General features: G+C 46.1%; 1 protein-coding gene across 2 annotated transcripts in view; it reads right to left on the reverse strand.

Annotated features, from left to right (window-relative positions):
* The window catches only part of ATRNL1 (attractin like 1), a 2,333,760-nt gene that overhangs the window by 804,808 nt on the left and 1,501,108 nt on the right, over positions 1–27,844 (reverse strand). For both annotated transcript variants that reach the window (XM_085603276.1, XM_085603277.1), the window contains exon 25: positions 11,019–11,080. In XM_085603276.1, coding sequence (XP_085459402.1) covers positions 11,019–11,080 — 62 coding nt within the window. The remainder of the gene's footprint in view (positions 1–11,018; positions 11,081–27,844) is intronic.

Genomic DNA, 27,844 nt, shown 5'->3' on the forward strand with positions numbered 1-27,844 from the left:
TGATTAGACAAATTGCTAGCATTCCTCCCATCATCTTTAGTGCATTTCATGTCTAGTGAGGTGGATACATCTTAGAATTCAGCAGAATATAAAGACGATGGTGAAGACTTGTCTCCCATAGTGAAGAACATTTGGCGATACAAGTTGGACATCTGCCTATACTATGAGCACCCATTATTAGATCCCTCATTTAGTCTTATCGTCCTTCCAGGTCACTTAGATCTGACAACAAACAGTTGGCAGCAGTTCCAATAATAAAGAAAGCACGCAGTGGAGGACGCCGCTTCGCGTACAATGCCGCAAAACTATGGAACCATTTACATGTGCGGATTCGCTGTGAACCGAATTATCTTATCTTCCGCAAGCTTCTAAAGACCTTTTTTATTTCCTTAAATTTCTTCAGGCTCGAAGTGGTCTACATTAGCGCTGGGATGCCTTCGGGTAGCCATGCGCTCTATAAATGCCTTTTCAATTCAATTCAATCCTCGCAAACTTTATCCTGACCTGTTTCCTCTGAAATATGCACTAGAGTAATAAGATATATGGTTGAGAGGGTAAGACCTATTTCTATTTCATGATCAAAATGTGCTTATTAATCACATACAAGCAAGAGCTGGAATGGTTGTGGTATTCAGACAGACGAAAAGTTTTCCTATTGTTAGGTGATATGTTTTTTAATGATTTTGCATTATGTTCTATAAGGTTATATAATATGAAGTTAAATAAAGGTATATGACGTTAAGCAATGTGATGTTATATAGTTTGATGTGATGGCTTATGATGCATTTGATGTGATATTATGTGACGTCATAGGACAGCCCTTCCTGATGTTCAGCCAGGGCACAAGTCCTAAAAAAAGAAGTGGGGGGACGCTGAAGTCACGACAGGAAATGATGTCACGAAAGGTGGCTTGCACCATCAGACTCATTGCCTCCTCTTGCTCACCCCTTAGATGCGATTGCATCAGAGAAGCCAGCGCATGAGCAGCGTTCTGATTGAGCTCCGATCTCGCCCCAGAGAGGCCAAAGAGTGAATGTGTGGCTCCATTTGCTCCAGTTATCGAGCTCCCGGTAAACTAAGTGGGGGGATGCCGTCCACCCGCGTGGTACCCCGACTCGAGCCCTGTGTTCAGCTGATCTCAAACTTCCGAGAACTCTGAGCCTTCTACAAGATTTTCAGTCAACACAGGGTGTCCATAGGAAATTCTATTATTGGCTTTGAAGAAAACAGTTTTTGGTAGTTTTTGTACTAATCCTTCTCTTTTCTGTGTTTTTTTAGGTCCTTCCTTTATGTTCCTACTTTATGGAAATTACAGATCCCTACTCAATAACTCGGCCGACAATTGCTTTAGGTATTATTCACAGGGTCTTGACATTTTTTGTACCCTTCACTGGTAACCAGTGTATGCTTCTTAAGAAGGGTGTGATGGTTTTGATAGTCAAACAGTTTGGTTGCTGGTGTAGTTGTTTGCGGAGAGTGCTGTAGAGCGGAGTGCTGTATGGTCTCCCTGCACTGAGACAGTACCCCGCAGTACTGATCTACACCCAGGAGGGATCGTGTTGTATTACCCCACACTAGGGATCTCACTGACATATTCATTCCCACGAGTCATAGTTCTTCAAGGCCTTCCATATGGAACACCCCAACACGGTTCCCAGCACCAGGCAGAGTTGGTATTACTGATGCCCGTTCCCAACAGCCTTTCACAGTCGAACCCAAAACTCACTCCTTATGGGAGAGACAAATTTGCACAAATCAGAACAAATGAAGACATTTGAAGGGAGCAAAGAATGGTGTACCCGGAGTGCGCGAGACAATCAGAGGCTACGCTGGAGTCTGATTAAAAAATATAAATTTTTGAGGAGACCCCAACAGCAGATTTGCACATCATCAATTGAACCACCTAATGATAAAGGCATGAGGCAGGAAACGTGTGCCCCATCACACAGCGGCAAACAGCGCGCACCCCCAGAACCACTGGCTCCAAAAGGAAGCCGAAATTGCTTAATTCATCACAAACTAGAAATCGATGTTGCTCGGCTTCTAGAAAGGAGGCGGCAAAATCCATTCTGCGCAGGGAGCTAACTTCATTTCCGTGATTTTCAGTAAATATTTTAGTTGCTGTGGTCCCCCGGTGCCGCCTGGCTGTTTCTAATCTGGGGAGAGGGCCCGACTCTTGCCTGCGCCTTACTGGGATCGATCCCGGGGTGTCAAGATCGGCGCGCGCGCATTCATCAGAGTACACGAGGTGCGGGTCATGGGTTTAAAGAGGACGAGGTGTCCTTCCAAAGCAGCTCCCTCGAGCCGTTGCATCTAAGGAGTACCCAGGTGCGCAGCATCCATCGGTGGTCCTGATGCAAACACACAGCGGTGCTGCAGTGCCGTGCCTGCCTTGTGAGAGCACTACGGATGCCCTCACTTGCGTCCGATGGCGTGTGCTCGCAGTTTAAGCACATAATCGGTTTCTTCATCAAATTATTGTAACGACGAGGTGATGCACAACTTTTTTTTTCAAAGTTAAGGGTTTTTTAAATAAAAACATTTTTTTATGGAAAATATAAAACTGACCTCATAAAGCGATTTATGTTTGAGAGGGTTTGAGCCTGCACTGCTGTTTTAAATTACATTAACGTCAGGTCTGGTGTTGCCCTACACCACGCCACCAGGCAAAAGTCTCAGGTGATGTTATTGTTTAGTTTGTCATGCCGTTTTCACCCAATATTGCTAACACTTACAATGTACCTAGATATGGGAACAGAGGAACAAAGAGAAGTCGTCGTTGGTCCTTAATGACATAATATGGCGAAATGTGGAAAGCCGGGAACAGAACCCAGGCTTTCTGGCACAAAAGTAGTCCATTGGATCCACGTGGGCATCCTTCTCTCCAACAACCGCCATCTTAGTGGCCATCTATGAAAGAACATTGTGTCCGCGTTCAGTCACTCCTGGCTGACAGTGGCCTAAAAAACAGCATCTCCTCAGCAGAGCCCCGACATCTTAAAAACAGCAGCAGTCCATGCAGGTGGGGCTGGGTGGGGGGTGCGGGTAGGGGGGTTCGACAGATGACTATGAGGAAAAATTAATTATTTATTACATTTTTCCTTGTGCTCGTGTGTCAAATCCACTGCCCCAAATCGGCCTCACCGCTCTTACCTGTACGGGCCGTTCTTGCTTAAAAATATGAACGCTGCTATGACTCACTGTACGCAGGTGAAATAAAGAGAATCGGCAAACAGGGTGTCAATATTACAAAGCATGAAGTATAGAACAACCACCAGGTTTCACTCATGGAAGTAAAATATTCTAGATATGAATACAAACTTTTATAATTCAATGGATTGAGTGGACAAACCATCATTGGCCCAGGACCAGACTGGCCGCAGCGGGCACCGGGCATTTCCCCGGTGGGCTGCCAGGGTGGGGGCCGGTTTTGGGCCCCTGGGGGCAGTTTTTGTTACCGGGGACCTGCAATATCGGCCCCCAGTTACAAAATCGGCGGAACCCGGCCCTTGCAAACAGCTCGGCCGCACCCCCTCCAGAGGGGGCCGGCCGAGCAGTTTGCCAGAGCCCGTTTAGGTTCCCAGTCCGGCCCTGCATTGGCCCCTAACAAGGCCACCATGAAGGTCCACCGACAGCTGACAGGAATTCGTTTCTGAGGACTGAATGGAAGGGATGCTGAATGATGACGCTGAATATGACAGCCAACATCTGGAGACATATTTTAGAAATCGGTGCACTGCCTTCATTTGCACAGACGCATGAGCAATTGACAGCACTAGGTGTCGGATTATGAAAGAAAATGTGTGTCATTACACATGCAATACAAGCGTTTGCAAGTGCAATCCTGTGAGGACAAAGGTAAGCAAAACTAATCTCAGCCTCAGGTGTCACAGCCAACGAAGGTGAATTTGACAACTGAACACAGGCCCGCTGCATTCCTAAAACTGGGCAAAAACTGCTTAATTAAGCAAGAAGCCCTCAATCACAAGCATAAGAGTCAAGTTCAGAAAAATATTGGTGGGGCCCAGGCCACAAGAGCAATTCTGACTAACAATTAGAAAGAATAGCTGGTGCGAGGGAATGCAGCAGACTTACTCACTTGTGAAATGTGTGCACCTTTTACTCTCACACTGCCATGCCTGCCCCCGCAATGCCTTAACACTCAATGCCCTCTCTGTTTTATGGCCCGTGAGCACTCGCACTTCTTGGTTCTGTACACCAGCGTGGCTGCTGTTCAGCAGAGTGGATTAAAGTGTTGTAGAGTGGCGTAAAGTGGAGTGGTGTAGAGTTGAGTAGTGTGTTGTAAGTGGAATGGAGTGGCGTAGAGGGGAGCCTTGGGATCATATTTATATAGACATGTTCCCTTAAGTTTCCACCACATTTACAGGAGTTGCTAGAGCAGATCTGATGAATGAAAAAAATTGAGCCGCTAGCTACGATGATTCGCCTCCCAGGCATTCTAGCAAAACACCATGGCAGGTCCTGGTATTTAGGGTGTGCCATAATGGGAGTGGAGTGGCACAGAGTGGAGTACAGTGTTGTAGAGTAGAGTGGAGTAGTGTGTTGTAGAGTGGAGTGAAGTGAAGTGTTGAGGAGTGGTGTATAGTGGAGTGGAGTATCAGGGTGGAGTGTCTAGAGTAGAGCATCATAGAGTAGAGTGGCATAGAGTGTCATAGAATGGAGTGTCAGAGTGGAGTGTCGTAGAGTGAGTATAGACGTAGAGGGGAGTGGAGCAGTATAGAGTGGAGTGGCATAGAGCAGGTTAGAGTTAAGTGGCATAGAGTGGGGTAGAGTGGATTATAGTGGAGTAGCATAGAGTGGAGTAAAGTGTTGTAGAGTGGCGTAAAGTGGAGTGGTGTAGAGTGGTGTGGTGTACAGTAGAATGTCGTACAGGGGAGTAGACTGGAGTAGCGTAGAATCGAATAAAGTGTCAGAGAGGAGTGGCACAGTGTGGAATGTAAGAGTGAAGTAAAGTGGCGTGCAGTGTAGTAGAGTGGAGTGGCATAGTGTGTCAGAGTGGCATAAAGTGTCAAAGTGGAGTGTCGCAGAGTGATGTAGTGTTGTGGAGTGATGTAGAGGGGCACAGAGAACAGTAGAGTAGCCTCGAGTGAAGTGGCGTGGAGTGGCGTAGAGTGGAGTAGAGTGTCGTGGAATGGAGTGGAGTGTCATGGAGTTGAGTAGAGTACTGGAGTAGAGTGTCAGAGTGGAGTGGAGTGTGGCGAAGTGGAGTGTCAAAGAGTGGAGTGCCGTAGAGAGCACTGGGATAGAGTGGAGTGTCAGATTGGAGTGTCTTACAGTGGAGCAGAGTGGCCTAGAGTGGCGAAGAGTGAAGTGTCGTGGAATGGCGCAGAGTGGAGTGCGTGGAGTGGAATATAGAGGCACAGAGTAGAGTGGCGTGGAATGCAGTACAGTATCACAGAGTGGCGCCAAGTGCAGTAGAGTGTAACTGAGTGGCATAGAATAAAGTGGAGTAGAGTGGAGCACAGTGTTGTAGAGGCGAGAAGAGTGGCACAGAGTGTAGCAGAGTGGCATGTCATGAGAGGAGCATCAGGATTGGCCTGACTGCTCTGAATTTGCGCTCCCAGTGAGACTGAGAGCCTGTGCCTGCTCTCTCCAGCCCTGCCACGCAGCTCGGGTTGGGGACAGCTTCAGTATGCATGGTGGTTTTGCAGGCCTGGATGGTAGGCCAAACCGTCATGCGCCCACCAGTCCTTTTGCAGCCTGTCATTCCCCTTGGCCCCACCCCCAAAGACTCGACAGGAAAGGAAAAATGAAAACAATGATAAAATGTGTTTATCATTTTATATTTCCTGCCGTTTTGAGGCAGCTTGCAGGGGGAGGCGCCCCTCCACCATAGCAGAGGAGCTGCCATTGGCTGCATCACCCATGAGGGTCTTGTGGGGCTGGAAGATCCTGCTGTCTGTTCTATTGGTTGAACATCCAGGTCTTGGGGTCCTTTCTGAACTGCTGAAGCGATGGTGAGGCTCAGAGGTGCACGGGGAGGTCTTTTTAGGGTTCAAGAGTGCGGAAGGGTATTGGGAAGTAAGCGTTTTAAAGGAGTTTACTGGGATCAAAGGTGGGTAAGGGTATGAGTTCGTAGTGGTTTTAAAAGCATTACAAAAGGTGGCTGGAAACATCGAAAGCAATCACAAAAGATGGACTCTACAGCAAAACGACTGTGATGGTTTGGTTCACATGGGTATTCTAAATCACAATCTGTCGTTTTGGTCCCCAAATGAATACCTACAACCACTAGGCTCTAGGTGAAGACCATGACGGAACACTGTCTGTCTCAAATTTAGCAAGATCATGGTTGCGACTGGGAGGAACTCTTTGACTGATGTGGATGGTGGGTTTGAAACCCGAGGAAAATGCAGCTAAGGAGAGTGAAGAGCTTCAGCAAGACAGAGCAAGTGTGGCTATTGTCCACCCATTCTCGGACTATCCCACTTTTCCTGGAACAGAGGCCTCACCTGCACTATACAGCACTGCCAAGGGGACACTGCAGGGGGGCAATGGGTGGGGGCAGAGACCAGCACTGCAGATCACAAGCAATTGTGCCCACCACTTTAACACACAGGCCAAGTCAACAAAACCACATGGGAGATACCCCACAACATCTCCCAGAGGTAAAGCCTGCATCTCTGGTTGCTGGGACATAAGAGTAAATGATATACATCACAGCATTTTTACAGGGAGTTTAAAGACAATGTTGTGTTACCCACGTTAGCCTTTCATTATCTACCGCCCTGAGAGAGAGGAAGCGAAGGGGGATTGTACTCAGTAGGCCCACAGCAGCCTCAAACCATACTACTGTCCTGATCTGGTTGAGTTACATGTAGTGACCTGGGAATTAGTTCTACCTAGGATCGTTAACCCCAGACACCTGTGTATAGTATATGCAGAATCTACATCCTAAGTGTATATTTAGATTTGTGGTATGATTAAATATTGTTTCTTTTAAAGTAAAAACACTTGCTGGTCACTGATTTATTAACTGAAATTATCTGCTTAATTGAGTTCAAAATGTCTACCAAACATCTCCACCCTGAGTAATCCTTGTACTACTTGACTTCGCTATCCTGAGGGTCAAGTGCTAAAGAGGGGTACCCGGAGCTCAGTTTTGGGTTTACGTGTATGGTAAAGCCCCAGGACACCAGTAATAAGAGGGGCCAAGTGAACTCTCACTACCCTGGAACTCCCAAAAACGTTCCCACGGACAGGCACGTATAGCTTTTTTCCTTCAGCTGGTGAAGGGCGTATGACAGGAGCCCGGCTCAATGTCTGCTTTTATTGGTTTGCCAGGGATAAGCCATAGCCGGCCCTGGCTCACTTTGAGTCTAGCTTAGAGGCAGAGGGAGGGTTTGGTCTACAGCTGAAATAAATACATTCCAGGAAGGGAGGGTCAAAGATGGGAACCCACAGAGTTGAAGATGACCGAGAGTGGAAACTTAGGAAACTGAAATCGGGGAACCAAAGTGCACATGCAAAACAACAAAAGTGCCGCAAGGGATGGACCAGTGCAAACTGACGCGGGTGAAAGTTAACTCCCCAACTAACGCAGTTGCCCGGTGAATATTAAGAGCTATCCACGTCACTGAAGGCCAGAAGAGGAAAGAGTTCTATAACGGCCGCCATATTAGAAATGCTACTGTGCCCTCATTGACTGAGTGCAGCCAATGTCTTGATTTGAAACAGACGTCTGGTCCTGGTGAATGTTGTATTGCATCCTTTCAACCACCATGTTTATGGCAGACACCACCATCACCAAGCACCTCTCCAACCACAGAATATTATCCCTCTATCTGCACTGTCTGAGCCCACCAGCTACCTGTTCCTTCCCACCCCCAAGTACTCATCATCCCTCCTTATGACTGCAGCCTCATAGGCTCTGACAACAGGCAGATACTCTGGGCAGCATCATTTTTGCTCACTATGCCTCTAAAGAAAGGCAACAAACTATCACCAATCATCCTTGGTCCTGCCCCTGTAGGAACAGTCCAGCCCACACTGCGGGACCACATCCAGTTTGAATAGCAACAAAAGAGAGACACCGTGTGATGGATGTGTCCAGACACGGGTTCTGTGCTTGAAGTGTCACACAAATAAAGGTGCACCCCTTTGAAAAGGTCCAAACAGGCCGAAAGTGGTCCTATGCTCGCTTTCGAAAGGAAATTCGGCCAGGCTGTCTCTGTTGGTCTTTGCCTTCAGGAGCCAATTTGCATACTGTTTGTTTTTGTCAGTAGTGGGACAATGGGCAAAGAAAATCCCACAACCGACTGGGACGTTTCCCAGAATAATTACTAGTGTCTGAGATTAATTCAAGTTTACCACGCATTACATTTTTGTTTTTGTCCACCAGTGAGCATAGCGCACCCAGACAGAAGGGCACAGGGCTCTCTGACCTTTTGTGATTGGTTTTCAGGAACACAGTAGGGCCTCGCTGAGGCTACCACCAACACCCCCCCCCCCCCCACCCACCCTTTGGACCCTCCCACAAGCCTGTGGCAGCTCATGGGTGACTCTTGGATTGGGTCTGTTTCATCTTTACATGCCTTCTAACTGCACAAGTGCTCACGAGCGAGGGCTCCCAACTTATGCACTGTGGCACACCACAAACAAAGTAACAACTCGCACCTCTTTTTAGCGTGCAGCCAAACACTCAGTAGTACAGAAAAGCGACTGCCCACCCTTCTCTAATATGTAGCAAAACATTAAAGTGCAAAGGAAAGCCACTGCCCTTAGAGAAGGAGGCGCATTATGGGTGATTCTCGGTTCTCACAATCCATCGCAGCAGTTTTTTTGGGGAGAAGAGAAAGTGATTTTCATAACTGATTCTAAGAGTGTTTGTTTTTGGTGATGCCTGTTTTTTATATCGATGTATTCCTACAGCTAGCCTGTTTCTATTCAGTTTTGATTTCTGACAAATATTGCAACCCTTGGAGATGCAATTTGCCCAGGAATACACGATGCTTCGAATAGGGTAGTAAGAAGTGGAACCCACGTTACTTTGTACCTGTACCACAACTTAGCCACCAAACCGTGAAAAATCTATCTGTTTAGGTAGAATACACAACAAAATACATCCATGCATTAGCGTAAAATAAATACGGAGTGACAGAAAGAATAGAGGGTGAAGGTTAGTTATTGAGGGTGAAGCTTAGATATTGGGGGTGAAGCTTAGATATTATTTGATAGAGAGAGATTTTGTACAATCCATTATCGCCAATAGCATTGTGTGTGGCATTGTATCTGGAGCCTATAAATTCCTATTTTAAGAGAAACTTTAAGATAAATTGTAGGTTTGTCCTTATGCTTTTAAGGAAATGACCTGAAGAAGAGACTTTGGACCAGTCCTTCAAGTGTCTACAATGCGGCCTGCCTTCTAATCCTGACTTCTCACTTGACCAAATTGTTTGACCCTGGTGAAATACGTCATCTCCTTGCAGGGGCCCAGAGTCTTGAGGGGCCCACTGAACCCTGATCATTGCTGTAATTTGCTAACCAAACAGCAGTCACAAGGCACATTTCACTTCCATGCAATACGGCCCATGGCACCCCTGGTGCGCCACCGACTCCCGACACTTGAACAAGAGCTCACTCGGAGTGTGGGCGCAGACGCTGGGGTCGCATGGCTGCTGCAGGGGTCCCAGTGCATGGTTATCAAGCAGTCCTTCATCTGAGACTGTCCAAGGTGCAGGCCATGGCCCGAGGGCCCTTCTACTGATACAATTGCACCCACCAGAAGTACCAAAGTAAACATATGGACCCTGGTGGCCAGACAGAGGGGCGCATAAAACAATTCTCCTGGGAGGTAACAACCACTACTGAGAGGAAGTGCATCTGTGCCAACAGAAGAGATCGCATGCAAGACCAGTGCTCTCCTGGCATCTTCCGGCTTAGGAATACTGTTAAGTCTCTTCACTGTATGTAACCTAGAGCAACACCTGCCAAGGAGACACGAACCCCAGAACTCTGTGGGCAATGCCACAGAAAATGTGGAAAATCCTCTCTATATTCACCCATTACTCCTAGAGATGGTAGAAACTTGTCTAAAACAATATGAAGATTCACACAAACAAGAGGCTCAGGCAAGTGTAATACCCATTAGAACATTGGAATGTTGGCAGCTCCATTGAAAACAATGGAGTGCTCCGGGCTTATAATGGCTGGTATAAGCCCGGAGCACCAACATTCCAATGTGTCTTTGTTCACAGCTCTGGCTGTGAACAAAGACTTCAGGGAGCCCGAGGGGATTTCAATCCCCTTGCGCTCCCTGAAGGCTTCGTTTTGTAAGAACATTCTGCCCTCTAGTGGCAGAATGTTCTAATAGCCTTATAGCCCTTCGTAGCAGGGCTATACCGCTATTAAAGTCCCGCTGCGTTAGTTAAAGTCCCTCGCCTTCGGCTCGGGCCTTTAACGCTGCAGCGGGCCTTTAATAGCCGGTATAGCCCGCTACGGCGGGCTATAAGGCTATAATAAACCACAGAAGCAGCTCTATTTTCGCCCTGTGACCCTTCTCACTGTACGCGCCCAAGGAGTGGAGAGACCCAGGCCACCGGTGGTCCCAGGACTCATCTTAACAAGGAAGTTGATGAGTTTTTTTGACAGGGTCTTCATCGATGGAGTATGGAAAATGATGAAGGGCTTCAGTGGCCTAAACTATACTCCTGCTCCTCCCATGTCTGTTTTCCCACCACCCCAAATGGTTACAAAGAGACCTGTTGACCTACAAATATTAATACCGCTTTACCACTAAACAGCACTGACCTCCCAAAACCTGGCTATGGCTAGGATCACAGCACCATTGCTCACAGGCCTGTGTGGTGTCATCTATCAGCACCTGCTGTCCGATGCTAATGAATACAGCGCCCCCGACAGGCGGCAGCGGACACTTTACAATGGTGATGGAGTCAACCTTGGGCTTTGAGTCTTTGTAGCTCGAATAAAACCCTGCCCTCTCTTTGTCATTCATCCCAACCATGACACGACAAATCATAAGCCGAAACATCAATTACCTGAAGAACGTGACGAAGAACTGCACAAGGTCCATGATCGTGTTGTGCTGTGAAAAGGCGATCTGCAAAAAAAGAAAAAAGGGTTCATTTACAGGCTGTCAGCATACTATTTTAATGCAACTTCAGAACGCTTCGTAGGATAGGCACATATAGACAAGAAGCACGTGTTACATGGTTCCAGTAACGGTGATGCAGTAGTCACAGTCAGCCAATCACCGTGGTTACCTCCAGTTTCTCAGTTAATGAATGAATTGCTGTTTGAATAATATTTGCTCTCAGAAATTCTCTGTGTAAGGGGCACAGTAATGGATCTAAGGCAGCAGCTCTGAATGAACGTCTTCCATCAAAGAAGGCGCCTGCTTTCGTTTCCAGATATAAGAGAGGACCCCCTTGGGAAGGAGGGGCACCTTGTAACTGAACCACAATGCTTCAAGCCTTTCCCGACAAATATGTTCAACTGTTCTCCAAGCCAAACACAGATTACATTCACATGCATACATAGATTACTCTAGGAAAGCACACAATATCAACATTCACAGAGCAGTGGCAGGTTGTTACATCTCCTACAACACAAGCAGTCAGCCCTCCCAGAACCCTCCTTAAATAATTAACCAGACTGTGCCTCACCCACCCAAAGCAACACAATGAAACTTTCAAAATAGACCATTTTTACAGTGCGTGCAAAGAAAATTCAACTGTCTTCACGCCTGTAAAAAAAAAGGGTTAGCATTGCACAACCAACTGGGGCATTTTTTATCAACCTCAGAAAGATTAAACGGTGGGCCTACCCTAACACAACTCAAGCCTGCACCACCGATATCACATAGATATCTCTGCAGCAAGTGTCACCCTATGGGCTGATGAGGGTTTGCAGGAAGTGTACACTTTTTGTGTGATGCTGAATTTTAGGGTTGGCTGGAATAAGCTGAAGCTTTAGTGGAGCCGGAGCCTTTCCTCAGTCCTTCAAAGTCAAAAAGAGGCCGTGAATCTAGTAAAGGTATGGGGAAGGTCTTTAGGAAGGTAAGTCATTCTACACAGTCATACACGTCAAACCCACTCATTGTCCAAAACGGATGCACTTCCTGGAAACGCACAATGAACATCATGCAAAGAACGACACACAATAGACCTCAATATTCAACTAACCAATAGACAAACAAGCATCTGCAATGCAATAGGTCTCGCATTATGAGAGTTTGAGCTATTGACATTGCAAAAAACAATGCCTCTTATTTATGTTTTGGTTTTTAAAACATAAATAAAAGGCATTTTCATTTTTCCAATGCCAATAGCTTAAACTCTCGCAAATGCGAGACCTATTGCATTCCAAATGCTTGAAGGCAACACTGAGGTGCCCCCTTCTGTCTCCCACGGCCCCTGAAGAGCGCTCCCGATTTGCTTCAAGTTAAATAAACAAGCCGGTGGTCACAACTGCGCACAAGAGACCCTCCTGCAGTGAGAGAAACTGATTAAAGAAAATAGTGCTTACAGACTAAAGAAGACATACCTTGTAACAACCAAATTACAAGGGCCAGTCCTCATGGGAGGTTGCAAATGAAGACAAGGCAGTACTAAGGAGGGACTATCAAGCTTAATAGCTATTCAGAAGCCAGCGTTTAGAAAGGACAACGACACAAGCCAATGACAAATATGGCCGAAGAGTGGGCGGGGCTTTAAGTGCATACTCCAATACAGCATGGCCCGCAGATCAGCGCATGCGCTGCCCAGGCTCAACCTAAGAACGTGATTACGTGCAAAACCATATCGTTCTCAATACCCAGAACGTATGATGCAACCTGACAGGCTCAAGCACAGCTGTGGGGAATGGACATTTGAAGGCAGGGGACCTGACCAGTGCTTTCAATGGAAATGTAGATGTGCAGGAGCTCACAATTTAGAGTATTTCTTTACTCCTGAAAATGTCCTGTACTTGTCCATTAAATGTACTGCAATGGTGCTAAGAAGTGCAAGTACTCTCCCTTTGAAATTAAAGAAGTGCAGATACTCGGTACCGCACAGTACTTGCCCATTGAAAGCACTGGACCTGACACCATCAGCCATTGCCAAAACCAGGTAGTGTGCATGACTGAACCTACAGAGACCCGAAACATCTGGGATCACATTTTTCTGGTTCTCACATTGTAATTTATTGTAATTGCATGTATATAGTGCTTATGACCCCTGACAAGGCGTCAAAGCACTTTCCTAGCCCACAACAGGAAGCCCTGCAGAAGGTTAAAGAGTTACTACAGGGAAGTGCAACACATTCCCAGGAGTGAAGAGAAATCTGGCCAATATTTCCTTTGCTGTGTTCCATCATTTACAGAGCATCAAAGATGGTGGGAAATTATTAGCAGCCATTATCTTTAAAGCGCAACTGGGTGGACCAAAAACATTTAGGAAACTCTGGTGTGAATTCCTTAAACAGAACCAATTGTTTGGGAATATGATTGTAAACCTACACTACTACACTTACTAACTGCTCTCTACAAATTTTATGTAGTACATATGCTGGTATCTTGAGTGTGAGTTTCTTTACCAGTACTTATGAACTGCATTCTGAGTGACATGATTGTGCACCCATACATAGTACATTACATCTGTGAATGGAACAAAGAGTGAAGCAGCCAATCAGAACTCTTCATTTGTTGGCAACAACAACCGACATAGGCCGCTCATGAATCCTTCCAAGACTGACACTTCCTTGTCCTGGTGTTTCTCACACACTTCGGTTTGTTGGTTATGTTTTTACTGTCCTGCCCAAGTGAAATAAAAGATGATGCCAAAAACTGTGTGTGAGAAGTTGGCCTGGCATATGCTGGTCACTAGTTAAAGTGGCCATCTTGCACCAATACAATTCGACTCTTATGGTAGTAGGGTTTAAGACCACCTTTTTAAGAAAGCTATCCTAGTGGTAGCTGTGGAGAGCAGCCTTCAGGCTAAGTCTTTAGAGGAATGTAAAGCAGCTTGTTTTACTTTATAATCTCTTGAATCACTAAATGAAAGGACACCACACAGGTGTATATATATAAAATATATATGTATTTATTTCTAACACACTCTACTAATCTCTTTATGAGATTAGAAGTCAAGGACATATGCACAAATTAACATTTCACAACAAGTTAAGCATAAATATGGCTGGGGCCCTAGGGGCGTACCAGACCATATACTAAAAAAGAGGTGTAGGAATATCGACTTGAGAAGAGACAAGGCCTAGGGCCTTCAGAAGCGCTGGGGCCTCACTAATCCACCCAAGGCAGGTAAGTAAAGGACCCACGGGAGACGCATGCAGTGTGAGAACACAGCCGCAGATCCCAATAGACTTCAACGGAGCAAGTCGCGGTTGGAATTTTAAAGTTTTCGGATACTTCGGTAGAGTCTACAAGCAAGTCACTTACAGGGTAAGTAGTTCTAGAGCCAACACACACAGGAGCACCGGAGTACTCGAGTTACCTCACCCAGGGAAGCCGGGTGCATAGGTGTCTTTTGGTGTTGGGTCGCGGCTTCGTTTTCAAAGGGAGCCAAAGAAGACTTGCTGCTTGTGAAGACAGGAGAAGTGTCCGGTGGAATCCAAGGCTGGATTCTGAAGAAAGAAGACCTGAGAGCAGAGGAGACAGTGTTCAAAGTCACTAGCCAGTGACCCGGGGCCAGGAAGCTGGATGCCCACAGTCGTCAGGTGATTTCAGGTGATCACGGGTGTCTTGACTCTTCAGCCACGAGGTCCAGGAGGTGTCGACGATGACCAGGAGCTGGATTCAGAGTGACCCACGAAGTCTGCAGCTTACTGAGGTGTCGTCAACCGGATTAAAGCCAACAAGCCTTGGCAACAGCAAGTCTCATGGAAAGTTAAGAAAGTCAGCGGTGCAGACCACCAAGGTCTGAGGGACACACCCAGCGAGGATAAGTCAGGACAGGCCTGGAGCAACCAGGGGAGCCCTTTGGTTCTGTAGAAAAGTCTTCTGGGGACCCACAAGCCAACTGGCAAGGGATTGCGAAGACGCCTTGGGAGGATTCACTCACTAGGAGCCCACGGTCACTCGGGATGAGGTAGGCCTCTGATCTTCGGAGGAAATCCTGCTGGAGGCTTGGACCACACGTGGTCCACAGCACATCGTGAAGGGGTGGCACTCGAAAATAGTGCCCGGTAACCAGGTTTTGCAGTTCCTCGTCACTTGTGGGGTCCACTTGCCTCAGCATCACTGGGGACTCACGATGGCCTTGGAGAAGTCAGGAAATTCACTTCTGGGGCTGCAGGGACTTCGGACTCTGGCGGGAGTGGGAAAGTTTGCGACCGTTGATGCAAAGTTTTGGTGCCTGCCAAGCAGGTGAGTCACTCCTTGACTCCAAGGGAGATTCTTCAGTCTTCCAAAGGTAGTGAAACGTCGAAGGTCCAGGATTCTTCTTCAGAGCGTCGTCCAGGGATATCTAGTTTGCAATGGCAAGGGTTCCCTAACTTATACTAGAAAGAAGGGAGGGACTAGCTCTATAACCCCACCTATGGGAGGGTCAGGGGAGTGGGTGGCTACACCCACTTCCCTTTGTCCAGTTTCACGCCAGAGATGGGGCTGGTAGCCCCTGAACCAGTTTGAGCTGGCATATGCACAGAGGAGCCTACTGCTCCCCCAGTGCAGGACTTCAAAGCACTCTAGGAGTGCACCCACCCAGCCCCAATACACTAAATCCTGTCTGGGAGGTGACCACACCTTCCTGTGACAGGATGCCTATTGTTGGGCCTCCTCCACTGTGAGTTTCAGTCAGCAGCAGGAGGGCAGCCCAGTGTCTGTGACTGGTGGCATCCATTTTGTGATGCCAGGGCTCTTCAGGATTCTACCGTGCTTCCACAGTGGGTACATGTCTATCCCTCTAGAAGGGTGGGATCATACTCCCACACCAGTTAATGGTGTGGGGGTATGATTCCAAAGCGTTTGACACCAAACACGACATGTTTTGATGCAGCCATTCCAAAGTTAGCATTTGCCGCTAGGTTATAATGCACTTAAGAGTATATGGTTTAACTGCATCCACAAACAGCCACAGAGAATGGACTCTGAGAGCTGCAGATGGGCCCTGCTCAGGCAGAGGCACCCCCTCACATGGAAACAAAGCACCCTGCCCTCAGGATTGATAGGGCCTGCCTTAGGGGTGACTGATAGGTTTATATGTGTGTGCAGGTAGAGATATAGTGTATCTATATCTCAGGGAGGAGTGCTAACACTACCTCACCCAGGCTGCAGTAGCAGGCCTGTGGTGTCAGATTTAGTCTGCTTCCCAGGGGTGGCATAATACATGCTTCAGCACCTGTGAAGTACCTATGCCCTTGGTACCTAAGTTACCATATACTATGGGCTCATAAGGTACCACAGTATCCAATCACTAGTGCATCTATTATGCACTCCAAGTTGTTTAGAGAGAACAGAAAGGCTGGGGCCCTGATTAGCAGGGACCCAGCCAGACTATAGCCAGAAACCCGTGTAAACATCAGAAAAAAAAGTGGGGGCAACATAAATGCAGATCCTACTCTCCTACACTGTGGCTTTACAAATCTGCTGGTCTGTGCCAGCCTCTGTCTCAGTGTTCTTCCTCCATACTACTGTTTGATGGCTCCACTTGCTGATTCACTATGGGGAAGAGCAAGCAAGGCCACATTCCACAAAACAATGGAAAAATAAGCAGCAAGGCAGTTTGTTTATTTCTCTTGCCATTTTGGGCAGGTTGTTGAAATAACACATAATTTGCCAAGAAGGTTATTGCCCACAGCTGCAGGCAATAGTGATTGAAATTACTTGCAACATGTTTATGGGGCTATTGTAGTGGGAGTGAGTAACAGCTCTTACTGCCTGCAGTTCCGGTCATTAACACTTAACTGGGTGTTCTTCTGAATGCAAAAAAAACAATGGATGGACAGAACGTTGAACAATGTCAACATTCACTCCAGTACAGAGATCTGGGACTAAATCCATGATTTTTTACTCCCGTTGCCATTCCAGTTTAAACACAACCATATGCAAATCAGTCTCAACCCTGCTCTCTATGGGAACAGTCCAGCCTGAACTTCCAGGCCAGGTCCTCCCTGGACCAGCAAAAAGCATCCTATGACCAGTTTGGGGTTTCACACCTCATCAACCAGGCTAGCTGACTCCAGTGGCATGGAGAGCACGGGGCCCTCGTCTGGGCATACCAGGGGTGACAAATGGAAAAAGAACAATTGATGGATACAGTGTTGAACAATGTCAAACACCCTCCCAAGTACAGAGATCTGGGCCTAAATCCAATCGTTTTTTTGCTCCCAATGCCATTCCAGTTTAAACCCTACATTATGCAAATCAGTCTTGACCCTGCGCTCAATGAAAACAGTTCAGTCCGAACTGCCAGGCCAGGTCTTCCTGCAGGGCGTTCTTCTGAAGACAGCAGACCAGCTGAGGGCTATTAAGCTCCAGCAAGTGCCCTCTTCCGAAAATTCCAGAGTTTCTCTTCAGTACTTCACTTTAATAATTCGGATACTCTGCTGCCAGTGGGTATAATTTTCTAATTGCATTACAGCCATGCCCCTGAACGTTATCCCTGCAACTATATTACCCCGTCCGGCCATTACATACCTTAAACCCCAGATCAGGCCTAATCCCATTCAATGCTTGTTTCCCATTTATTTTTTACTAGTCATCTCACGTATTTCGTATCCAAAATGCTTAGTGGCCGAAATAATTCGAACAATAAAATCATTTAAATATTCAAACGGAGCCCCATTGCACTCATAAGTCTAAGGACGCCGGGAGCTATCTTCGAGGACGAGACGCGTGACGTCACTTGCCATGTCTGAGGCCGCTCTCGAGGGAGGCTCCTCAGAAGCTGTTTGTCAGCGGCACCTTTTCATTTGCGCCGGGCTGTAATTACTTTCACTTAAAATGTCAGCCTACAGGGGTGTTCGCGGTGCCCCTCGCCCCTAGAAACAATTATTGTGGCGGGAACCGATAAGCCGAGCCATCGGAATTACAAATGGTCGGTACACCAGATGCGTTCTTCGCACAAATATTACCACGCAAAGGTCAGTTCCGTCATTTCCGTACTCTGCACTGCGCAGACACCCTCCACGTCCGCCGACACGTGCCTGGGGACTCATGGTCCTCTTTGCATGTAAGCAGCCGCCCCAGCACGCCACGATAAGAATATGCCCATTTCACACTTGTTTCAGAAGCGTTTCACATCTGCAGAGCGGCCACCTCTGGAAGCCTGGGTTGATAATGTTTGTTGGCAGAGTTCTGCGCTACTTAGACATGTATTTATGCGTCGCTTCAGGAATCGATGTGAAGATTGTGGGAAACGGAGGAAAACAAGGCTGCCTTGCCAGCCTGTCTACTGGGATCAACAAATCAGAATCGAACAGCCACCAACTTAAAAAAATTGTGCTCAGTTTCCGCTAAGACAAAAAGACTGGTGGTTCCTGGCAAGCTTTCACTCAGGTGGTAAGGCCTCTCTGCACCACAGGTATGTGTCCGCGAGGAACTAAGAAACTCCAGTAGGATTATATTAAAAAGACAAGCTATCTCCTAATCCCCTCAAATAATCCATGTTATACATCACGAGATCCTGCAAAACCTGTGTGAGAACATGCGCTTCATTTTCTTCTGACATATGATGTGGGAATACACATCATTAAATGGATCACTGGTTATTCAGAACCCTTCCTTCTCACCTTCCTTTTTATGAAAATTTGCCCTCACTGGCTGAGAAGGTAATAAATTATAATACCACAACTTGGGCTGTTGGAACAGAAGAGCACGGTTATACACAGATGTTCGGAGACACTAAAATAGCAAGAGTTGGCAAAGCCAATAAATCTTGCGTTTGAGACCTACAGAGGTAGGCTGAGCACAGAAAGAGCAGGTGGGGGAGCTTTTTGAGGGAATGTACCGGGGAGTGGGTGGAGCATGCGGGAAAGAGCAACCAACATAGGAGCGTGGGGAGAAGAACACATGGGAGACAGGAACACCGGGGCCATAGGGAGAAGCACACACGGGAGAAAGCAACACAGACTACAGGGGATGCAGGGGAAGAAGAACATAAGACTAGCCCCAAAGAAAAGGGACTCCTTCTCATGATATGTACTGTACCACTGTAATGGAGAAAGCATGTACAGGTTTTTTAAACAATTGGCGGGACTCACTAACAAGGATGGGAAATTATCTTTTCTGAAGAATTATACCTTTGACTTTGAACAACTGACTCATTTAGGAAAGAAACTAATGACTCTGAAAACAAAATTGACCCCAAGCAATGCGCAATATTTCTTAATTGTTTTTAGGAAGTGAACAGACAAACGTAGGTAGGAGTCTCAGGCCCGTGGATTAAAGCAGACCCAGGAGAAATTTGAAAAACAAATTCACTACTTGAGGAAAGAGTTCAGAGTGCCCCCCCCCCCCCCCCGCCACAGCACCACCTCCTCTTTCCTTATTCATCGATACATCCAAACCAACAGAGATGGACAGTTCCAAATTGGGGGAGATATTTTGAAGGATATGGCACAGCGGCTAGAGCTGCTGACTCGGGAGCTGGGGATATGGGTTCAAGTCTCTGCATCGGCTCAACATCCTGTGATTTGGGGCAAATCACTTAATCTCCCCGTGCCCATGGACAGCGCCTGGATACATACCCTCATGGGTGATAAGCTGTGCTATATAAATCCACAAATTTAATTTAAATCTTGGTTTTCCCTATTCTGACTGAGTGGGCCATGGATGCATCTGCAGTTGCATCTGGAAACAGGCACGTGCTGGCTTCTTCAGCAGCGGGGAAGACACAAGACGGAAAAGAGCAAGCGAGTGCCGCGGATGCAGCAGCGAGCGACATCAGACGACCAGCAGAGGAGAGTGCATGGCACACAACACAAAAGACTGACTTTGTGACCCAGATAGTTGGTCTTTGGGTTCATTCATTCCAGGTAAATCTCCCTCTTAAAGAGGAACGAAAGCAGATGGAGACGTGACACAGCCTGATGGGCACAGGGGTGCACACAGCGAGAGAAACAGAGCAACAGAGTGATGAAGCGTCCTCACCTTCTAGCGAAGCAGAGAATGAGGCACCTCAGAGACTACCCCGGGCCCGTGGGGAAAATAATCCTGCAAGTCCCATGGTCCTTGTCACACTTAATGAAGATAAAGAAATAATTCCCCAGTGTGCTTGAAAACCCTTCTATGTTCAATGAAAAACTGAATGCTGCATGTGAGATGAATCGAATAGGGCAGACATGAATCAGCTATTACAATTAATAGCTCCGAGTCAAGTGAGAGATCAGATGATAGAGAAAAATTGACAGGCCCTGAAAGACAGTGATGCTTTGAGTGATGTGAAAGAGTCCTTGGTGAATGCAGTGAGAAATTGTGCCCGGTTAAAATTCAAAAACAAAAACAACAATTGATGGACAGAATGCAGAACAATGTCATACATTCACCCCAGTACAGAGATCTGGGCCTAAATCCATCGTTTTTTTGCTCACCATGCCATTCCAGTTTGAACCCAGCCATATGCAAATCAGTCTTGACCCTGTGCCCCATGGGAACAGTCCAGCCCGAACTGCCAAGCCAGGTCCTCCCTGGACTCGAAACAAGCATCCTAGGACCGGTTTCGGGCTTTCAGCCCTCATCAGCCAGGATAGCTTGATTCCAGTGGCATGGAGAGCAAGGGACTCACGTCTGAGCATACCCTTCCCAAAACAAGGGTGAATCACCGGCGGACAAGGTAAACAATTTGTTTGAACTTGCTTCTGGTATTACTCGACCCACAGAACAAGCTCAATGCACAGGACAAGTCCAGAAAGGTATGGGTGCTGACTCTGTACAGGGATTGTAAAAGAATATACAGAATCAGCTGAGAATGATTATTATTTTAGGGCAAGTAAAGGGCTTAGCTGAATGGGATACTATAGCGAACCACTAAATGTCAGTACAAGACTGTAAGAAAGACTCTAATAAGAGTGGAGGCAGCACCAGGGGTGAAGTCACAAGTCAGCAAATATTGTCTTTTCAAAATCCTTTATTCATCTTCATTTTAAAAACACAGGATAACAGCCAACGCGTTTCGTTCCTGTTAAAGGAACTTCACCAGGGTTGCAAACTACACGAAATGACATATAAATAACCACACATATATAATAAAACATATACATTTAAAAAATACAATCAACATTACACACATATATATATATATATAATACGAAAAGACACTACTGTTACATAACTGATGACACTAAACCGTAACTCGATTTGACAAAACAACAATTATATTATCACAAATATAGTATCAAACAATTGACATATAGACAGACAAATATATTTTCCACAATAAATTAAAAAATCAATATACATTCCAACCTATTATTAGGTTGGAATGTATATTGGTTTTTTAATTCACCCCTGGTGCTGCCTCCACTTTTTTTTAAAGCTATTTCTCTGAATTTCAAGTGGGATCTAACTACAGCAGGTCTCGGAGACGCTTGGCACAGGATTTGATTACTTATGGGACTTTAAGATTGATGTGCTCAACATTAAGTCAGCTGTAGGATCATTAGTTTTTCAAGAAATACTCAAATACAACTAAATTAACGTTGCAGAAGAGGTATGTGCAGGTAAGAGTGGTGTGGCAGGTGGGGGGGACATGACATTCGATGACGGGGGGAAATAAATTATGTATTTCATTTTCAGTTCTCTTCTGTGGAGTCCCCACCCTGCCCCACCATCCCACCGCTCTTACCTGCATGGGCTGCACATGTAATGTTGTTTCAATTCCCCAAAATGCAGCTAATAGCAAAGGGAAGAATAAAATAAAAAGAGAAATCGGGAGTCTGACCTAGGAAGCAAGTAGAGTCAGAGGAGGGAGGTGGGCTTGCCAGGGTGGGAAAACTGAGCAAGTGGCCCAGGTGGATCATGTTTTTCTGGACTTGGCCTGTTCTGCAGGGTCACCCTCAAACTGTGTGCCTTCACCCTCCTGTTTTCTGAATCCGTTTTAGTTGGCTTTTAGGACTCTGTGCACTTTACCACTGCTAAGCAGTGCTAAAATGCCCGTGCACTCTCCTTTAAATCTGATAAAATTGCCCTACCCCCCCATTGGCACATTAAATTTACTTGTAAGTTCTAAGTAAAATGGTACAACATGTAGCCAAGGTCTATACATTAAATGTTACTAGTGGGCCTTCAGCACATATTGTGCCACCCACTGAAGTAACCTTTTAAAGCATGTCTCAGGCCTGCGACTGCAGCCTGGAGTGAAATGTTAAACTAACATTTAGAGCCTGGTAAATTATACCTCTTTTCACGCCAAAACCTTCCATTTTAATACATATAAGTCACCTTTTGGGTAGGCCCTAAACAGCCCATAGGGCAGAGAGCATTGTATTTAAAAAGTAGGTCATATGTTTTTAAGTTTTACATGTCCTGGTAGTGAAAAAACTCCTAAATAAGGCCTATCTCACCCATTGGATAACACTGGGCTACCTTATTACATTTAATAAATGATAACCTCCAACCCGCATACTGTACCACCAGCTCTGAGCCTACAGTTAAATGACGATGTGGTTTTGTAGTACTGCAGGCAATTGGTTCACTGCCTCTGCAGTTTTAATTATCATGTCTGACCTGTCCTTCAGGGCCGGACTGGAAACTGAAACTGGCCCTGGCAAACTGCTCAGCCAGCCCCTGGTAGGTGGGGGTGTGTGGCCGAGCTGTTTGCCTGGACCGGTTTCGGACGATTTTGTTACAGGGGCCAATATTGCAGCTATGCTGCAAAACAGGCCCTGGTAACAAAAGCGGCCCCCTTGGGGCCCAAAACCGAACCCAAACCTGGCAGCTCACCAGGGAAATGCCTGGTGCCCGCTATGGCCAGTCCGGCCCTGCTGTCCTTGAAGTGTCCACCAGACTCTTACCAGAACTTGGAGCCTGGAAACTGGTTGTACGAGAAAGTGCATCAATATAGACAACTACAATGGGAAGGTCACTATTGGGTTCTGCAGATCATGAACACTGCTGTCAAGTGTCGTGGGCTGCCCACCTGGACCCACTCATTCCACTGCAAGCGTACAGCTGCCCCGCCAGAGACAACGCCTGCTGTCGAACTCACTGCTCCTGTTTCTGGACCGGATCCTGAACCTGGCACTTCTAGAGGTTAATATAACGTGTAATTGTAAAGCGCAAGGTCACTCAAGGGCATCTTGGCACTAAACAACAGATATTTATTGTTACTCAACTCAATGTTACTCATTTTATCGACCTCAGAAAGATAAAAGGATGAGTGGACCTGCCCGGATTTTAACGTGTGAACATGAGGTCGAACACAGGCCCCTACAGTGGACGCAGTTGTCCACTAAGCCACCAGACCCAGCTATTTAAGCTGCCAGATCCAAATCATCTACATGGCTGCTGTGGTGGGAATTCTTCAAGAGGTCTCCCTCATTTATGATGTTACCACCTTTGTCTAGTGAACAATCAGCTAACCAATATCAGATCCCACTGTGGGTCTGCTGGTTCCCTATTCTGCTGCTCTTTTTCTCTGACCCCTGGTGGGGTACCTTATGGAAACTTAATGGGGCCCTGGTATAAAGCCAAAGTGCATTAGATCAGTCTTTGAGAGCAGCTGACATTTTGTGTACCAGAACAATTCTTACTTGCAGTTGCTAGAAAAATATTACAAGATAGTAAATCTTCTTGCTGGATTTACTGGAGTGCCTCTCAGCAAAGAAAAAACATGCCTTGCTTGATCTGTACTCATATGGCCAGAGTATGCAGACACTCACAAGAGCTTGCACACAATATGGGTGCTTCAGCCACTCCAAAAGTTACTTTATGGCAGACACTGTGTGGGCCATTTTGTGAACATTGAGATCCAATAACCGGGGCGTCTTTGTGGACCAGAGTGAGTGCGACACTATTCTCAAGACTTCTCAGCGGACACTGTTCGTATTGCATAGTCACGGCATAAAATGCATGAGGTGAGACAGAATGCTAAAACATTACAGGAAATCAACAACACACAGCCATTTCTTTAGGTTAGATTAACGATCAGCTAGATTTTCAAAGGACTGTGATCTTGCAGAACAGACTGGCTCCAGACTTTGTCCTCGCTGCCAGGGCAGGTGTTTGTGCAATTGTTGGCCCCAAATGCTACTCTTTTATCCATAACACTTCTCTTAGTATTTATGAGCAAAGAGATCACACAACCTTAAGTAGCTGCACACTCCCCAGGAAGAGTTGATTTTGACTATGGAAGGGTTACAGTCTTGGCTTACCATCTCCTTTGAGAAGAGCGCGTATGAAGATCTTCTAAACATTTCTTGCATTCTGGTCATACTAACACTTTATGCGTTGACAAAAACAATAATGTGAATTACTCATATTGGTTCAGATAAAGGCCTTGCCCATGTTTACCCACTTACCACTGTGGATGAGGATTGAGCTAGAAATGAATAGATTCAGTGCCGTAGGGCTGGTTTAGATTTGCTCGTCAAAGTCCAAAACGGAGGGGATTGTAAACATAAGCATAGTTTTACTTCTATCAGACTACCACTTTTATATGAGCCAGGTTGTTTTTAAACAGTATTTATAATGTACTCCTATGTTATACCAAGATATGCAGGCCTTCTGTCTGCGAGGGCCAACGCCTTGATTTCACCTTGTTACCCATAAGCAAGAAAGTTAGAATCATTTTAGCTCATCAGAGAAGCCTCTGATGAGCGTCTCTTATTCAAGGTACTTTTGAAATTTTTCTCATGGGAACCAGAGGTACTTGTCTTAGCTCCTGTTACCTGTAGTTTCACTCTTAAACATGTGACTATTTTATTGATTTTGTGAAGAAAATGAATCAAACTAATAAAATTTCTACAAATGTTACAATTATATGCCTCATAACTTTGTAAGGGTAAAGAAACATTGGTTTGTTCCTTGATCATTTGCTTTTTATTAATAAACTTGTTCAGACTTCGAGTAGGCCGAGTATTTTTTTCATCCAAGACAGAGTTTTCTCCCTGCATGTCAGTGACAATCGATTTCCCTGACTGGGCCTGCTATGCTGTGCATGGTAGTCCCTAGCAAGGCAATCTAGTTACTATCATCACACCCTGACCAGAAGGGGCGAAGACAGTTGCTGTGACCTAATGGTGCACTGGCAGCCAGCGCGCCAAGTCAAAGGTCTCTTCTGGCACAGCCAGCTGAGGAAAAACTGGGGAGACCCCCGGGCTTCCCTGCATCTAAGGGTGGGCGAACATGATTTTGGTGAAGCAGGTAACACCAAGGTATTGCAGTTTGCCTGCTCTGCCAAATTCTAAATGATCCCCAAGGTATTTAAACATGGGCAGGGCATATTGATGAAAATATATACCATGGGGAATAAATTACCCCTAGCTACATCTAATCAATACTGCAAGCCAACTTCAATGCCTTTGACCTTAAAAAAAACATGACCTTCAATTTCTTTCCCCTGTATACTTATGGTACTTCCTGTGTCTTGCAATATTCTTATAAGGTGCAGTGGCTTGTACTTTATCTCATACATTAGTTGCCATCTCATCAGCATTGATTTTTACCCACCAAAAACTGATGAAAAGCGGAGTCAGCACTTGCATGATTCGGACCTGCTGGCAGCAGGTACACACAGCTGCCTGTGCAGGCCCTTTGCCTTGGGCACTAACACGTGAGGTCTGGCTTGGTGAAGTCCAGCGAGACCCACTGTGCCAGGACAGTGTCCAAAAGGAAACGGCATGGGCACACAGGTTCGCCGATCTCAAAATGTGTTATCCCAATGTCATTTTAAAGGCTGTGGCCGTGTAACCAGTGGCGCGCTCAGTCGGCATGCTAGACAAATCACAGTACCAGTGGAAATTGATTGGGTGTGGAAACAAGCCATCCCAGCTGTTTACACTGCTCCAGACTCGACATACACTGCTGACACTTGGTTTATCGTCATGCTGATTAGCTGAAGGGAAAAAAGTGTAAAATAGCAAAGGATTGCAACCAGAGCTGGATAAATGTGTACATTGAGAGAGACAGAAGTATAGAATATCACATTCACCAAGGATTTAAGTTTCATGACCTAATAAGCGAACAGGCTGAGTGCAAGGTTTAACCCTTTGCAGCTCAGGGCGCGGAAAGCCAATACTAGTTTATGTAGAGTCAGTAGGTCGAGCAGCATATCCGTGGAATGCTGTGCATACGTGTGGGCGCCACAGGCACGGGAATGTCAGAATACTCTAGAAATATGAACTATTACTCCATGTCCTGAGGACGGGGTGGCAATATGTTGCCAGGAACACTGAAACCCCTAATACCTGGATTCTTTGAGACAAACTGTATGAGTTCTGTGGTCTACGAGGGACTTTGATGGCACTGTGATTCAATCAAACGTTTGCGAAACCAAGGAGCTGGGACGTAGATGACGCACTAAACATCACACAAATGGGCCGCACCCGTCGGCTAGTCATTTTTTAACTGTCCTTTTTGAACAGGTATCTTCACCCCTAAAGATCACAATTCGTCTTTGATGACGACTCACTAAATAATTCACAGCCTTTGTGACAGGTGGCTATTGCTCCGGAGAGAGATATCCATTTTCCCATTGTTGCCCATCAACTACGACAAACTCAGGGTTCCATGTGCTTGCCAGAAATATTCAAACTATATGTGAAACTACTTGACATACAAGACACAGCTCTACTAGAGCTCCTTAACATCCAAATACTAAAACACTTCTTCCCGCCAATTCAGACCTGGAAGGCAGCCATCTCTGATATTTACAAAAATTGAGTTTGTTCGTGTGAAGGACAATTCCATGATGCATCAGAACCAATCTATGCCCGCTGTAATGATCATGGATAACTTAGGCCCACCGCTGACATTATGCACAAATACACCAAGCTTCTAAATTGACTGAGAATTCACTGTGCAAGAATCCATTAGTAGGAAATCCCAGATGCACGACAGCAGCTTGATCTACTGTTACAATCAATTCTTACATCGCACCACTTGACGTCTGTGCAGCCTTTCAGGTCTTCATCTTCTCCCAGTGATCAGCTCACTGTACATCCAGGAACACCCTTACACCGCTGAAGATAGTCTTCCATGCAGCAGACTATCACATTTAAAAACAGCATCATATCCCTGATCATCTGCGTCATCTAGAATACAATCACTATGAAGAAACAAACCTGCGAGCTGATTATCTACCTCTTACAGGGTGTACCGAATTGACAACGTCTTAAGCCTTGGCATGATTCAAAATATAAAAATATCACACAAAACCCAAAAGCAAGCTTTCTGGGTGTACACCCCCCACACTCAGCAACAAGCAACTCTCGGGTCTCCCCCTACAACATAAGACAATCTCAAACCCACTTGTTCATTTAATTCCTGCCCAAACCATCTGAAGTCTTGGGGTTACTTTCAGTCCATCACTAATAAATAATTTCTACTCCACACCCAAATGCTCTCCCAGGTGTCAATGCCCTCTCTTCCCTGTAAGATGTCACAATCCTGTATATTTATATAAATATATGTATTCTTCCATGTTTAATATACGAAGAGTATGCAGTTCCTAAAGTTGTCTCATGGGGGAGCACCACTAGTACATACCCATGACAAGAGAGGTCGGTGGAATGTGAATATTGAGGAAAAAGAGCCCTCACCCACCCAAATGGGTGGCATGCTTCATCATAGGGCAGTTCCTCGTTGGGACGGTGCTGCAACACCCAACGGGCCCCTCGAGGGAGCTCTGTGCCAGAGATCTTTTATAATGATTCTATGGTGAGGGGGCTAGAAGTGCAGATTGGAAGGAGAGTGAGTGCAATGCTA

This window comes from Triturus cristatus, chromosome 1_2 (genome assembly GCF_964204655.1).
Source record: "Triturus cristatus chromosome 1_2, aTriCri1.1, whole genome shotgun sequence".
Lineage (NCBI taxonomy): Eukaryota > Metazoa > Chordata > Amphibia > Caudata > Salamandridae > Triturus > Triturus cristatus.